Below are 13,390 nucleotides of genomic sequence, written 5' to 3'. Positions count from 1 at the left end.
TCAGGCCAGATTATTCCATAAAGAAGCCTGCAAAAATCAAGCTTTTTATTGATGCAACGGTACAAAAACACAAACTTGCTGCTTTCTAGAGCACAGCATCTCAGTGCAGGGGAAGAATTAAGACTTTGGTAAAACTGATTTCATTCAAATCCGGCTGGAAATGACCACAGTAATTCCTTCTCCCACTGACTTCTTGTTCAACAGTACAGCAGCAGCCTCCAGCATCCCTCTCCCCTGGCTGGGACTCTTCAAGCCCTGTGTTTTACTGGGAGAGGGGAAGAGTTCTTGGTATCCATAACAAGACAAGTTTGGCAAGGAAAGCGACTGCATTAGAAAATCCTAGCACTGAAAACTGCTGGTACCATGTAAGAACTCATTTTCCCTTAGGCTGGAAGCTGTGGGTGTACCTGGAACACTCCTGGGCTCTCTAGATGGCCAAGCAGCTCTTGTTCAGGAAGAAAAACCAAGATTTAGGACAAAGGCTTGGGTTAGATGCTTACATGAGGCAGATGGGCAGGCCAGAAAGACTTTAAATCCTCAGTGCAATCAACTTATCCGCAGCTGCTAATGGGCAGAGGCACACAGAGTATTTCATTAAAGCCAGAAAAAGCAGAATTGATGCTTTATTCCCAGGGAAGAGTTGTCATTCCCTATCTTCAGTGGGTCATGACTCAAGATTCAAGCTTCTTTACCCCATTCCTATGGGGCAGCACCGAGCCCCCAGCTCTGAGGATTTTGTTCCCTTTTCAGAGGGCCTTGCTGACAATGAGGAATTTCAGTGCCTGACAACACAGCAGCACAGAGGGGAGGATCCCTGGGAAGCCTGAGCATCCCATGGGGTGCAGGTCTGAGCTTCGCCTGAAAAATAAAATCCCCCAAAGCTCCATAAATTCCTATTAGCCTTATTACCACACATTTATTCTTGTTTCCCCGTATTTCTGCTATCAGGTGGCGTTATACAAGAGCCAGAGGCTCAAACCCCTGATTACAACAGCCTGAAGACAGGTCACACATCCCCAGAGCTGCAGCGTTCCAAAGGCTTTTCTGCCAGGAGCAGACATGGGATAAAGATGTGTGGTTGCAACCAAATTATCCCTTCAAAGAAATAACAATAAATTCTGAACTTCCCAATTACAGGGGACAGGCAAACCTTGGAAACCATTAAGAGCTGCTGCTTCCGCTGATGAATTATCCAGAGTGCACAGAGCTATTTGCTGAGCTTCACTGTATTACACTAATTATAAATTAATATATTGCTCATTACACAGTAAAGCTGTGCAGGCAACTAATGCACTGCTGCAAAGAGCCTATTTTTAAGCATCCTCTGGTACTTTTATGATCTAGATGTTTAATTTACTTCTGTTCTGGCTTAAATGCCACCAACCTGTCATTCTCTCACAAGGAAATATTCCTGGCTTCATCCTACGTCCTCTGGGGCTCAGGTACATAAAGGAATGAAGAAAATCAGCAAAGGTTTTTTAATTCTAAGCATTTGCACGTGAAACTCAGCAAAACAGCATAATGTAAGTCTAACTCCTATGTTGTTGTCTTCAAATTGGTGTTTGCCAAGGCAGCATGTAGGCAGGGAGTTATCGGTCCTAATGCTCCTCGTGCACATCGCTTCCTTTTCATGCACACGCAGATGCTGGCCTGCTGGGGTCAGCATCTCCTGCCCTGCACAGGGACAGGGAGAACCAGGGAAAGGGCTGGTCTTGTCAAAGAAAACAGCTTTCTGAAAGGGCTAAAATCTCCTCTCTAAAGGCAATGGCTTTCACTGGGCAGAGGGGAGACTGAGATGAGCTCTTAGGCAGAAGCTGTTCCCTGTGAGGGTGCTGAGGCGCTGGCACAGGGTGCCCAGAGAAGCTGTGGCTGCCCCATCCCTGGCAGTGCTCAAGGCCAGGTTGGACACAGGGGCTTGGAGCAAGCTGCTCCAGTGGAAGGGGTCCCTGCCCGTGGCAGGGGTTGGAGCTGGATGAGCTTTAAGGTCCCTTCCCACACAAACCATTCTATGGTTCTAAGAAATAGTATTTTTTATTTGAAATGGGATTTGGAAGAGTGCTCCTCCATTTATATCCCCCCCCCCCCCCCCCCCGAAATTAAAAGAAATAATTTTCATTATCCTTTTCACACAACTCTATCCAGAAAAGGAAAGATTACATAACCTTACATCTATTCTATTCTGCATAAGCAAACCCTTGACAATTGAGGGAGAGCAGGACGGGGGCATTTATCCTCTTCCTGGAGCTGTGGGGCAGGAGAGGAGAAGGAAACCCCACTGCTCACAGAGGGTGAGCGCAAGCAGGGGGGATGCTTTGGGTGGGACATGGAGGCAGGTAAAGTACAGGCATCTCTGCAGGAACTGCAGGACAAAGGGCAGAGCTGCCATCATCCAAAGTGCCCATTTACTGGCATTTGCTCCCCAGGCTCCATCCCAAATGGCCATTTACTGACATTTGCTCCCTAGGCTCATAGTCTGACTCGGCCTGTGACTGCATCCCCAGGCACATGCACAGGTCTTGTTCCAGGCAGGCTTGTGAAGGGGAACCCCAGCCTCACAGACCAGGAAGAAACTTGCCATCAAAGGGGCAGGCAATATGAATAGGAGGAAATGTTGCCCTTTTTCTTGGAAAGCTGTTATTAGCATTCCATTGTTGCAGGCAGCATTCTTGCAGTGTGTGTTTGTGTCAGACCATTCTTCCTGTGTGTTGTGGTTTAAGCCCAAGTCGGTAACTCAGAACCACGCAGCCACTTGCTTACTCCCAGACTAAAGCTGAAACACAGCACTGCACTACTCAGGAGAAAAATAACCATTACAGCTGAACCCAGGATGCTGTGCAGTGCTTAGCATAACAGAAGCAACAAATGTCAAACAGCATCATAAAATTCCTACTGGAAACTGCCATTTCCTTCCTTCCAAGGAAAGCATCCTGGTGACTCAGCAGTACGGGGTAGACTGTCAGTCCTACAGAGAGGATACACATTCACTGGACAACACGGTGATTTCCAAGGTTAACACAAAGGATACTGCACTCCTTTGAGACCCCCCTGCGCTACCAGCAGCAGGACAGAGATGCTGAAAGGGAGAAGACAGCTGAAACAAGGACAAGGCGGCCTGTGCCGCCATCCAGCGCCTTCCTGCCTCCCTGCAGCTCCCGCAGCAGATGCACTCACCCTGGCAGTGTGGTGCTGGCAGCAGAGCAGCTCACAGAGGAGCACAGAGATCTGATAGGAAGCTCTGACCCATTAACATGAGATGCAGTGAAGAAGCATATGCAGAAGCCAACACACGTCTGGAGAGGAGCTTTGGACAAGAGCCTGCAAGGATAGGACAACAGGGAATGGCTTTAACCTGCCCGAGGTGAGGCTGAGATGAGCTCTTTGGCAGAAATCCTTCATTTAAGGGTGGTGAGGGGCTGGCAGTGTTCAAGGCCAGACTGGACAGGTCTTGGAGCAACTTATTCTAGTGGAAAGCATCCCTGCCTCTGACAGAGGGGTGGAACTGAATGAATTTTAAGGTCCCATACAGCATAAACCAGCCTGTGGTTTTATTATAAACTTACCTATACTTCCATCTCAAAGAGCTGTAGAGCAACACTTCTACCTCCCTCCCTCAGTCTTTTAAGACCCCTAAAGGGAAAGCAGGGATGTATTTATCAGGAAATGCTCTAATTGGAGCCAAGTAACAGCTGGGGCACTCAGCTGAGCAAGAGGGTGCAAAGCAAGGCAGGAAATAAGGCAGCAGCTTCAAATAGGGGTATGTGAGGGGGTACCAGAAAGCAGAGGGGGAAAGGGGATGTGGGCTTGCCTTAAAAAGGCAGGGTTTTGCACAGCTTAATGTTGAGGGCTAGAAGATGTGAGTATAAAGAGTAATGAGCAACTTCCATATAGTCACCTTAGCAATTTAGTAAAATTAGAGGACTTCTGGATAAAAAAGGTGGCTAAACCACAGAGGGCTTTACAGAATTGGTAGTGAGAGCCCTGCTTTTGCTTAGGCCTTGCTGTACCAAAGCCCTGCATAGAGAGGAATAAATGGTTCCTCTGTGGAGCTGAGCACTTTTGGGTACCTAAGTGTTAGGAAATAGCCTCAATTTTACTTTATAGTAGGAAAATACTGTACGGTTAGCAAGTCCTTTGTTGTAACAGGACCCTAGAGGTAGGGAGCGGCTGAGGCTGGGCTGTGCGAGTGCAGCTCCTCAACCAGCTAGCCAGAATGCGCTGTTCTGGGTCAGCTAAAGCTGCATCCCGACCGGTGCTGGAGTGCTGCAGCCTGGGCGGAAGAGTGGGCGCAATCCCTCGCCCCTCTCATGTTAGCTTCCCTGCTCGTCGGCACGGCTGCCGAAGGGTCGGGTTCTGCTGACGGGCGCCGGGAGAGTGACGAAGCACCTGCCTCTGGAAGGGGATGGCGCATCAGGGTAGATGGCTCTGCCGGAGCCCTTGGAAGATCCAGCCAGGAAGCCAGGAAGGCGAACGGCCCCGTATGGGCATGGCGAGCCCGTCTCCACCGCAGACCCATCTCCCTGAAGCCGGTAAACGACCCGCCCGGAGCAGCTTCCCCGCGCAGCCATGGATCATGCTCCGGGGTGAGCCGGGATGCGCCGGGGGCCGTCCCGGATGCGCAGTAACCGCGGGCGCTGCGCGTACGCGCTGAGCTCCCGGGGCGGGGCGGCGGGCACGGCCCGGCCCGGTCCGGCCCGGCGGGGCTCAGCACGGCTCGGTTCGGCCCATCTCCTGCCGGCATGCTGCCGCGGGTGCGCGCCGCCGTGGCGCAGCTGGTGGCGGGGCTGGGAGCGGAGCCCCGGAGCGGCGGGGCCGGGGGGCAGCCGCCGGAGCCCTGCGGGCGGTCGGAGCCGTGCGGGCGGTCACGGCCGGAGCCGTGCGGGCGGTCGGAGCCGTGTTGCCGGCCCGCCTTCCTGCAGCTGAGCCCCGCGGAGCTGCGCCGTGCCCAGGACCACGCTGGCCGGGCTGTGCAGAGCCCCCGCGACGGCCGCCGCCGCCTGCCTTGGAGCACGGGCTATGCCGAGTGAGCGGGGCCTGGGGGGGGGTACCCACGGGGCGGATGATGGGGGGGTTGCGGCGCTGGGGAGGGGGCCTGGCAGCGCTCGGCACCCGTGGGAGCTAAAGTGGGTCGCAGCAGCCGGCCGGGAGCTGCGTTTGCTTCTCCAGGAGCAGCAGATGGAAGCTTGCTCCGTAAATGCCGGCTGCTGGGGATGCCGTCAGCGTGCGTTTGTGCTCGTACCCGTCCCCGAGGGTTTCAGGCTCGTCTGTCTCGTTTGTCCCTGTGCATATCTGCGCAATGCCCGGTGGCACTGATGGGGAACTGATGCGGCTCTCTCTGGACTCGGGGTGTTTAATCTGTTTTGGGAGTGGGACCTGATTTTGACTTCCCCTTCAAGAGCCTGATTCTCTTCTCCTTTTACCCGCTGTGAGTTTCATCTGTAACTGAAGGACAGTTGGGAAGGTCGGGCTTTGAAGGCCATTTTTGCTGCTCCGTGATTAGTCCATTCCTGCATCCTGATCTTCCTCATATCCTGGGGAGCTCTTAGAGATGCTAATTTGCCCCAGGAAATACTGGGATGAGAGTACCTGGACCAAACCCGCTCTGCTCAGCAGTACTCTGAGCTGCCGTCTCCTGACACTTCTTTCTGCAACCCACTTGAAAAGTCCATGCCCAAAGAGCTCATCCTGCTGTACATGCTCACAGCTTCCTCCTGTGAGCAGGTTTTGCAGCCTAGACCTGAGCTCTACTGTGCCGGCATAGGCTGTGAAAAGTCAGTGTGAATCTTTTAGCAAAGGTTCTGCTGGTTTCACCTTCTCCCCTCCTCTGAGAGGTGCTGGGTGTGATGGGACATGGAGGACGCTGTAATCCTGTCCGTGAGTCCTGACTGGGTGCATGTGTGTTGAGACTCATGCAGGTCTTCGGGCAGTCACTCTCAACCAGTTCTTTTGTGGTCCTCTGCCTTGGTGCTTGGACCTGGCTGTGCTGGTGGGAGCTGCTGGCCCTGGATCAACCCATGCAAATGGTCTGGGACCTCTGCTTGCAGAGAGGAGAGCATCCTTGGGGCGGGTGAGGTGCTGTGGGGTGGTCTCTGCTGGAGCATGGGGTGCAAGGCAGAGCTTTTACCCCTTGTTTCCCCTCGGCAGGGTGATTAATGCGGGGAAGAGCCAGCACAACGAGGACCAGGCATGCTGCGAGGTGGTGTTTGTGGAGAGAAGGCCCAGCCCCAGAGGCCGGCTGCTGTCCAAGGAAGGCTGTGGGGAGCTGACTGGGGTGAGAGCAGGGGGAGCATGCACAGGAGGATGTTCAGTAGCAGGATGTGAGACGGGACACATGGCAGTGTGTGTGCAGCACTGCTTCCCTGGGGGTTCCCCTGGTTCCTGGGCCAGCCGCCCTGCTCCCTGCCAGCTCCTGCCATCACCCCTGTTGGCATACACCAGGGCTGGCTTGCCTGGGGATGCCACTGGCCAATGTGCCCCTTGGGCCAAGGAGGTGGCTGCTTGCTGGCCCCATCCTGCTGTTCCTTTGGAGGCTGCTGAAGACACAAGGTGCTGACACAGGGCTGGGCTCCAGCCAGGGACCAGCTGTGTCCAGAACCCTGGATCAGCTGCCCATAGCACTCCTGCCTGGGCTGGGATGGGACCTGTGAGCTGGAGACAGCCCTGTGTTGACTGGTGACCCAGCTGCTCTGAATTCCCCATCCAGTCTGCTTCCTCACAGGCTCTCTTCACCTTCCTTTCTCTCCCCACAGGGCAGGAAGGGGTTTTTTTTCCACTACTGGGCCTTGTTTGATGGCCATGCGGGCAGTGGTGCTGCTGTCATGGCATCTGAGAGGCTCCATCTGCACATCTGTGAGCAGCTGCGGGACCTCGTGGACATCCTGCAGGATCCATCCCCACCTCCCATCTGCCTCCCCCATGGCCCTGTGGATTTAAGTCAGGTGCCCCTCACAGAGGATGATGGGGAGGTCCTGAGTGATGCTGTGCCACGGTTTCACCTGGAGAAAGCTGTCTCCCACGAGAGCCTGGTGATTGGTGCCATTGAGAATGCCTTTAAGCACATGGTGAGTGAGCCCCCTTAGCCTGCAGGGATGCCCAGGACATCTTTTGGGAGCATCCCTTTGCTCTGTGTCTACCTTGGCTTCTCCCCTCTGGCAAAAGGCAACTCTACAGCAAGGAAGGGTCTGCAGTGAGGGAGGGCTCTTAGCAGGATGGTCTTGGGGAGGGCACTGTGGTGCTCTGCTGTATTTTGGGATGCAGAGGCCCTGGGCTCTGTGTGGATGCTTCACTGCATTTCATTCCAGCAGTCCCAGCTGCTCCCCTCCTGTCTCACTTTATCCTGTCCGCTCCACTGTCCCGATGGAGCCCTGTCCCTTGGGCTGCATGGGAAGGTGCCCTGCCTGGAGCCGCTCTCTGTCTCCCCAGGACGACCAGATCGAGCAGGAGAAAGCGTCCCAGCGCCTGGCTGGGGGCTGCTGTGCCCTGGCTGCCGTCTACCTCATGGGCAAGTTCTACGTGGCCAACGCTGGTGACAGCAGGTACGGCCCCACAGGGCAGCCCCATCCCACCTGGTAACTGGGGAGCACCCTGGTAGAGCAGAGCAGTGCTGGAGGCACGGTGAGGAGCACCCAGCTCCACCCCTGAAGCTGGGCTGTGCTGGGGAGAGGGCAAAGCCACCCCCTGCCTGCCCCTGGACAACTTGCCCTGCTGTGGGCTTTGTGTTTGACCAGGGCACCCATGGGCCTGCAGAATCATTTCCCCAAACCTGGGATTTGCTCCCTTCCTTCCCAACAGCATCCTGTCTGCTTCCCGGATGGCTCTGGGTCACATCCTGCTGCCAGTGCTGGCCTGGGCTGCAAGCTGGGGTGTGAAAATTGCCCTCAGCAAAGCTCTCCAAAATGTGCAAGGCATCATTTTAGGGCATGCTTTGTACCTATGAACTGTTTCAGGAGAAGGACACACAAATCTGTGTGCAGATAAATCCCTTGGGAGCTTGGAGCCCAAGGATTCTGATGTGCATTTCCTTGGGTGTTTTCCTGTAATTGCGCCTGGGGGTGTTTGTACCCTAGAGCAATGGCAGGAAGGAAAGTCCACCTGAGGGCGAAGCTGGTTCGAATTGCCCTGGCTTAGCATGTCCTCAGCAGTGTCAGGCCAGCAAATACAGGCTCTGGTGGATTGTGGAGGACGTGCTTCCAGCTCTGGGACAGAGGAGATCCTTTGTGCCTCTGCTTTTGAGTGCAGGTCCCCTCCACGGCAGCAGTGGCCAGGCACCAGCCATGCAGGACAGCGGTGCCAGCAGGGTCCTGAGGCTGTCATTGTGCCTCTGTGTTCCCTCCTTGGGTATCAGATGCTGCTGGAGCTGGGTTCAGCCAGGCCCTGCATCCCTGGAGGAGATCCCAGCCAGAGGCAGGACAGCAGGGTCACCAGCGTTGGAGGTCCTCCATCCCCTCTTATGACATCCAGAAACATCCCATAATCAGACTTCTATGTTTCTTTAACACATCAATTAGACCATCCCCAGCAGTGACCCGCAGTGCTGGTGGGCACTTGCACCCGTGTCCTGCTGCTGGTGATTTCTGCCTGTCCTATGTGCAGCTCCCCTCTAAAGGAGGGTTTGCCACCTTTGCACTGCTCCTTTTCTAACCTGTCCTTTGGTTTGCTCTGTTTTGTTTCCCTCTGCCCCATGCTTCTCTTCCATTTCTCTTCCTCCCTGCCCCTATCGCTGCAGGAGGGAGGCAGGGGCTAGCAGGGAAGAGGGCAGGCAGCACATGGGAAGAGATTGCACCAGCTGAGCAGCCATGGGGGAATCTGCCCCAGGGAGCCAGGTTTAGCTCCCCTGCCACATCTCCTCTCCTCCTCTCTAATCTCATCCTTCCATGTTTCATTGCAGGGCCATTATCATCCGTAACGGGGAAATCATTCCAATGTCCAGGGAGTTTACTCCAGAGACAGAGAGGCAGAGGCTGCAGTTTTTAGTAAGAAAGACCTTTCTTCTAACCTTGTCCCTGCTGAACCACCTCCCAGCCAGCCCCCTGTGCTGCCATGTTGGTGGGGGTCCAGGGGCTGAGGGCAGCCCTGAAGCTGGGACCTGCTGATGGCACTCATCCCTCAAGTGCTCTCTGGGCTGCCCAGAGGTGCTGGGACATAGAGCTGCCCTGGCTCACTGGTGTGGGGCATCTCATGGCTGGCGGAGCCCTGCTTTGCTGCAGGGTCAGTGTCAGGGGCTGTGCCTGAGTCTGGCTTGGGGGTCCTGGCCTCTCAGCATGGGGCTGGTTTGGTACTGTTGCATGGAGCCAGTTTGGTCCATCTTGTCCTTCTCCTGCCCGGGCATGGGGAGCAGCCTGTGCTGCTGCAGGAGCGCTGGGCTGCTCGTGCAGTGATCTGGAGGAGGAGCACAGCTCTGCTCTCTCCATCCATCCTGCTCCCTCGCACGGTCCAAGGAGCGAGTCCTAGTTTCTTCCCTGGCTGCTGCCTGGGGAGGCAGGGAGCTGATGTGTGCCAGTGGGTTTTGAGCTTTCATCCTGAAAGCTCCTTCTCCTGCCTGGCCTGGACAACCCTCCTGTGCCACGCAGGGAGACTTCTTGAGGTTATAAAGACCTCTCTGATGGCAGCACAGAGGAGGAGGCCTCGCTGGATGCTGTTTCCTGGCTTGGAAAAACACTGGGGTGTTTTTTCTTGACTCTATTTTTGGGTGATCCACAGGAGGAAACTGCTGGGAGCAGCATCTCCTCCAGCCGGCTGCAGTGGGCAGGGTGCAGGCAGGAGCCAGGCACGCGCTTGCTCCACTGCAAAGCGCCCATGGTCAGAGCCCCCCCGGGAGGCGGATGGGGCTCTCCATGCCTCTGCACTGAACCTTCCTGTATTCCCAAGGGCTCTGCTCCTTTCTTTTGCTCTTTCTTCCTCCATCTGCATCTTCCAGCGCTGTCCCTATTCCCAGTCTGTGCTCCAGGAAGCCCTGGGTTGCTCTGGGAAGGGGCTCTGTGCTGCTGCTTGTCCCTTATCACAGCCCGGTCATGGTTTCTGAAAGACCCATCAGCTCTTTGCCTCAGGCGGCTGCCATGCCCAGTGCTGAGCCTGGGAGGATTGCAGCTCTGACTCCTCTGGGCAAATTCCAGCTCCTCCTGGAATGTGCCTGGGTTTGATCCCTTTTGGAGATCCTTATTTCCCAAAACTCCCCATGCAAAAGCTTCACCTTCATGCTGGGTGTTGGCATGGCAGTGCCCAGCTCCTGTCTCCGCTCTGCGGGTAGCACAGATCGGGTGGTTTGGAGCTGCTTTACCACCCCCTGTTCCAGCTGCAGCAGAGCAGTTGGTGATGTCCCCACCATGCAGTGCCATAGCTGAGGTCCCAGCAGGTTGGCAGGTCCCATGCCTGGTGCTGTGGGCAGTGCTGGCTGCTGGGCCAGGCGCTGCTCCATGGAGCCTGCTCTCCCAGCCCATCAGTTGAGCCATCACTTCTTCCTACAGGCATTCCTGAGGCCTGAGCTGCTGGGGAAGGAGTTCACGCACCTCGAGTTCCCCCGCAGGATCCAGCCCAAGGAGCTGGGGAGGAAGATGCTGTACAGAGACCAGGACATGAATGGCTGGTAACCCCTAAACCACCTCGCAGGCTCTGTGCTGAGGGGCAATGCAGGGTGCTGCTCTGCCTGGATCAGCATCACTCCCAGGGCTCTGGCACACTGGGTACCCATGTCTTGAGCAGTCCTTGTCCCTGGGGGTGCTGTGTCCTGAGCAGGCAGGGGAGGTGCTGGAAGCCTCCTCCTGCTGACACGTTGTCTTATTTTAACCAGGGCTTACAAAAAGATAGAAGAGGATGACCTGAAGTTTCCACTTATCTATGGGGAAGGAAAAAAGGTGAAGTGCTGTGGCAGGAGTGGTGTGGGGGTCACTTCCTGCCTGCTCGTGCTGAATTGGGGGTTTCCAGCCTGTTTCTGCTTGTGCTGTCACCACTCCAAAGCCACCGTGGTGGAAACACCTCCCCAGCCTTGTCCATTCAGCTGGGAATGGAGGTGGAGATGAAGCAGCTGAAAGTTTTCCTTTGATTTCACTGTTCTCCAGGCTCGGGTGCTGGCCACGATTGGGGTGACACGGGGTCTAGGAGACCATGACCTCAAGGTGTTCAGCTCCAACATCCACATTAAGCCTTTCCTGTCCTGCTTCCCGGAGGTGAGCCTGGCTGCTCTGTGCCCAGCGGTTCCTGCCATGGCTGGAGCAATGAGAATCTTCTCTGCCCCTCACCCTTGTGTCTTGCCCTGCTGCTTGCCAGGTCAGGGTTTACGACCTCACGCAATATGAGCACTGCCCTGATGATGTTCTGGTCCTGGGCACCGATGGGCTCTGGGATGTCACCAATGACAAGGAGGTGGCTGGTGTGGTGATGGAGGTGCTGACGAGCTATGAGCCCAATGACCCGTGCAGGTAAGCTTCAAGTGGGCAGGGGGATGTGTGTCCTGCGCTCTAACACCTCCCCTTGGCCTTGCTCCTTAGAGCAGGGCTGTGGCCGTGCATCCCTGCAGGCTGGGCTCACTGCTGAGCCGCGCTGTGCTCTGTCCCCAGGTACACCATGGTGGCCCAGGAGCTGGTGGTGCGGTCCAGGGGGGTGCTGAAAGAGCGGGGCTGGCGGCTGGCTAACGACAAACTGGGCTCCGGCGATGACATCTCTGTCTTTGTGATCCCTCTGGGCGGTCCAGGCAACTACACGTGATGCTCAATGACCCCAGGGCAGCGTGGATGGAGATGAGCAGGACACTGGTGCTGCCCTGGGGCCACCTCTTCCCCCAAGCACTTGTTTCCTGAGCCAACTGTGAGAAGAGTAAGAAACCTGGAGCCTCTGTCTGTGCCCCTGCTCAGAGCATCCCTCTCCCCCTGTGTGAGCACAGCCCTGGGTGAGATGGAAGGGCCTTGCGCAGAGACTGGGACTGCTGTGGAGGAATGGTTTTTGTGCTGCTACTTTCTTGATTGCTGTGAAGAGCCAAAAGGCTCCCTGGCTTCTCAGGGCATCCTCTGCACCTCACCCTGGGTGCACAGGTTCCAGCAGTGTGCAGTGGCCCTTGGGCAGGTGGAGCACTTGTACCTGGAGAAGCGTGTGCCTGCTGCTGCAGTCCTGTGACGCTGAAGCTGCTGTTGGGGCTGGGATGGGCTGTGGTGGGTGAAGCTCCGCTGAAGGCAGTGCTCAGTGCTATTGTGCGTGGGGCGGTGGTGGACAAGCCCCACAACTGACATCCCAGCTTTGTGCTTGTCCTCTCCAGCCCCCCGCACCTTCATCCCAGCCATGTGCATCGTCTTAGTCACTGGTTTGGGAGGATGGGGCTGTGCTCCATCACTGGCACAGGAGCACAAAGAGCTCCTGGGAAGGAACGAGCTATTGCACTTGTGCTGGCTGTGCCACGGGTTCTGCTCCCACCCCTCTTCATGCCTTGGGTCACTGCTGTGTTTCTGGAGCCAATTATTTATTGTTAATTGGAGAGCTGAGCTGGAAAATGTCTAAATCTTGGTGTGGGGAGATTGTATGACTATATGTCTATAGTTTTGAGTGGTTCTAAACTGAGCTGCAGTTGGCCACAGAGCAGCCCTATTCAGGCAAGCTTAACTGCTGTGTGGATCTGCTTAGCTGAGGGCTGGAAGCCCACAATAAAAGCAGCTTGGTAGTGACTGGAATGGAGGAAAGGCAACTCCCTCCTTTCCCTTAATGATCTCCAGGCTGGCACTGAGCAGAGCTGCAGCAGTGGCTGGTCCCTGCACAAGGTCTTCTTTTGAATTACACAACCTTTATCCTGGAGGATGCATTTCCTGCACCTATCAGAGGTTTGCATCCTCCCATCGTAGGGGGAATGCTTCATCCTGGCAGCGTGGTGATGGGAGAGCAGGGCTGTGGTCCCTTGGTTTGGCACCAGTAGTTTGTGTCCTGCTGTTGCTGGGTGTAGTCAGCTCTTGTCACGTGTCACCTTTGGTGGATGTTGTTTGTCTCCTGTAATCGGGTGTAAATAAACTGGGTGCACTTAATGGGAAGTGAAAGTTCTCCAGTGAGCAGATAACCTATTGCCATCTGTGCTGAAGGGAGCAGGGAAGGGATACTGAGGCCAGGAGCCTGTCCTGGTGTAGCACAGGGCGTTTAAATAAAGGCATTGCCACTTGCAGCCCCACTTTAAAGTCTCTCTTTCAGAGCTCCTGCAACGAAGACTTACCTAAAAGCCAATTAGCCCTGATTAATTGGTGTAGGCAGGCTTGGCAGCAAATAGACCCAGGCAGAGCCACGTGAGCTGTTGTCCCTCTGCCCTTGACACTGCACAGATCCCATGGGAGTAGGAACCCCACTGTGGGATCAGAGCAACCTGGAGCTCTCCAGTCTCACAGGGAAGGCTTGCAGGTTTGGTCAGTGACCCAGAATGGGACCTGGC

General features: G+C 55.5%; 1 protein-coding gene across 2 annotated transcripts; it reads left to right on the top strand.

The window, feature by feature from the left end:
- The first annotated feature begins 4,501 nt into the window (after nt 1-4,501).
- PPM1J (protein phosphatase, Mg2+/Mn2+ dependent 1J) lies at nt 4,502-11,723 on the top strand. Of its 2 annotated transcripts, none has more exons than XM_065698240.1 (10): nt 4,502-4,580; nt 6,142-6,268; nt 6,747-7,058; nt 7,420-7,532; nt 8,885-8,969; nt 10,461-10,579; nt 10,784-10,847; nt 11,052-11,159; nt 11,260-11,411; nt 11,550-11,723. In XM_065698240.1, exons 1-10 carry the CDS (start codon nt 4,564-4,566, stop codon nt 11,695-11,697), a joined length of 1,245 nt encoding a protein of 414 aa, XP_065554312.1. In that variant the 5' UTR covers nt 4,502-4,563; the 3' UTR covers nt 11,698-11,723. The 2 variants fall into 2 exon arrangements, with proteins under 2 accessions (XP_065554312.1, XP_065554311.1); XM_065698239.1 differs by lacking the exon at nt 4,502-4,580 and adding an exon at nt 4,659-5,020.
- Nucleotides 11,724-13,390: the final 1,667 nt, after the last annotated feature.

The sequence above is a fragment of the Lathamus discolor genome, chromosome 19 (assembly GCF_037157495.1).
Source record: "Lathamus discolor isolate bLatDis1 chromosome 19, bLatDis1.hap1, whole genome shotgun sequence".
NCBI lineage: Eukaryota > Metazoa > Chordata > Aves > Psittaciformes > Psittacidae > Lathamus > Lathamus discolor.
This window is presented reverse-complemented; position numbering and strand designations above follow the sequence as displayed.

Coding starts and splice junctions, on each gene's coding strand:
- PPM1J (XM_065698239.1), top strand. CDS start 4,737: ATGCTGCCGCGGGTGCGCGCCGCCGTGGCGCAGCTGGTGGCGGGGCTG. Junction 7,533..8,884: donor GCCAACGCTGGTGACAGCAG/GTACGGCCCCAC, acceptor GTTTCATTGCAG/GGCCATTATCATCCGTAACG. Junction 8,970..10,460: donor GGCAGAGGCTGCAGTTTTTA/GTAAGAAAGACC, acceptor TTCTTCCTACAG/GCATTCCTGAGGCCTGAGCT.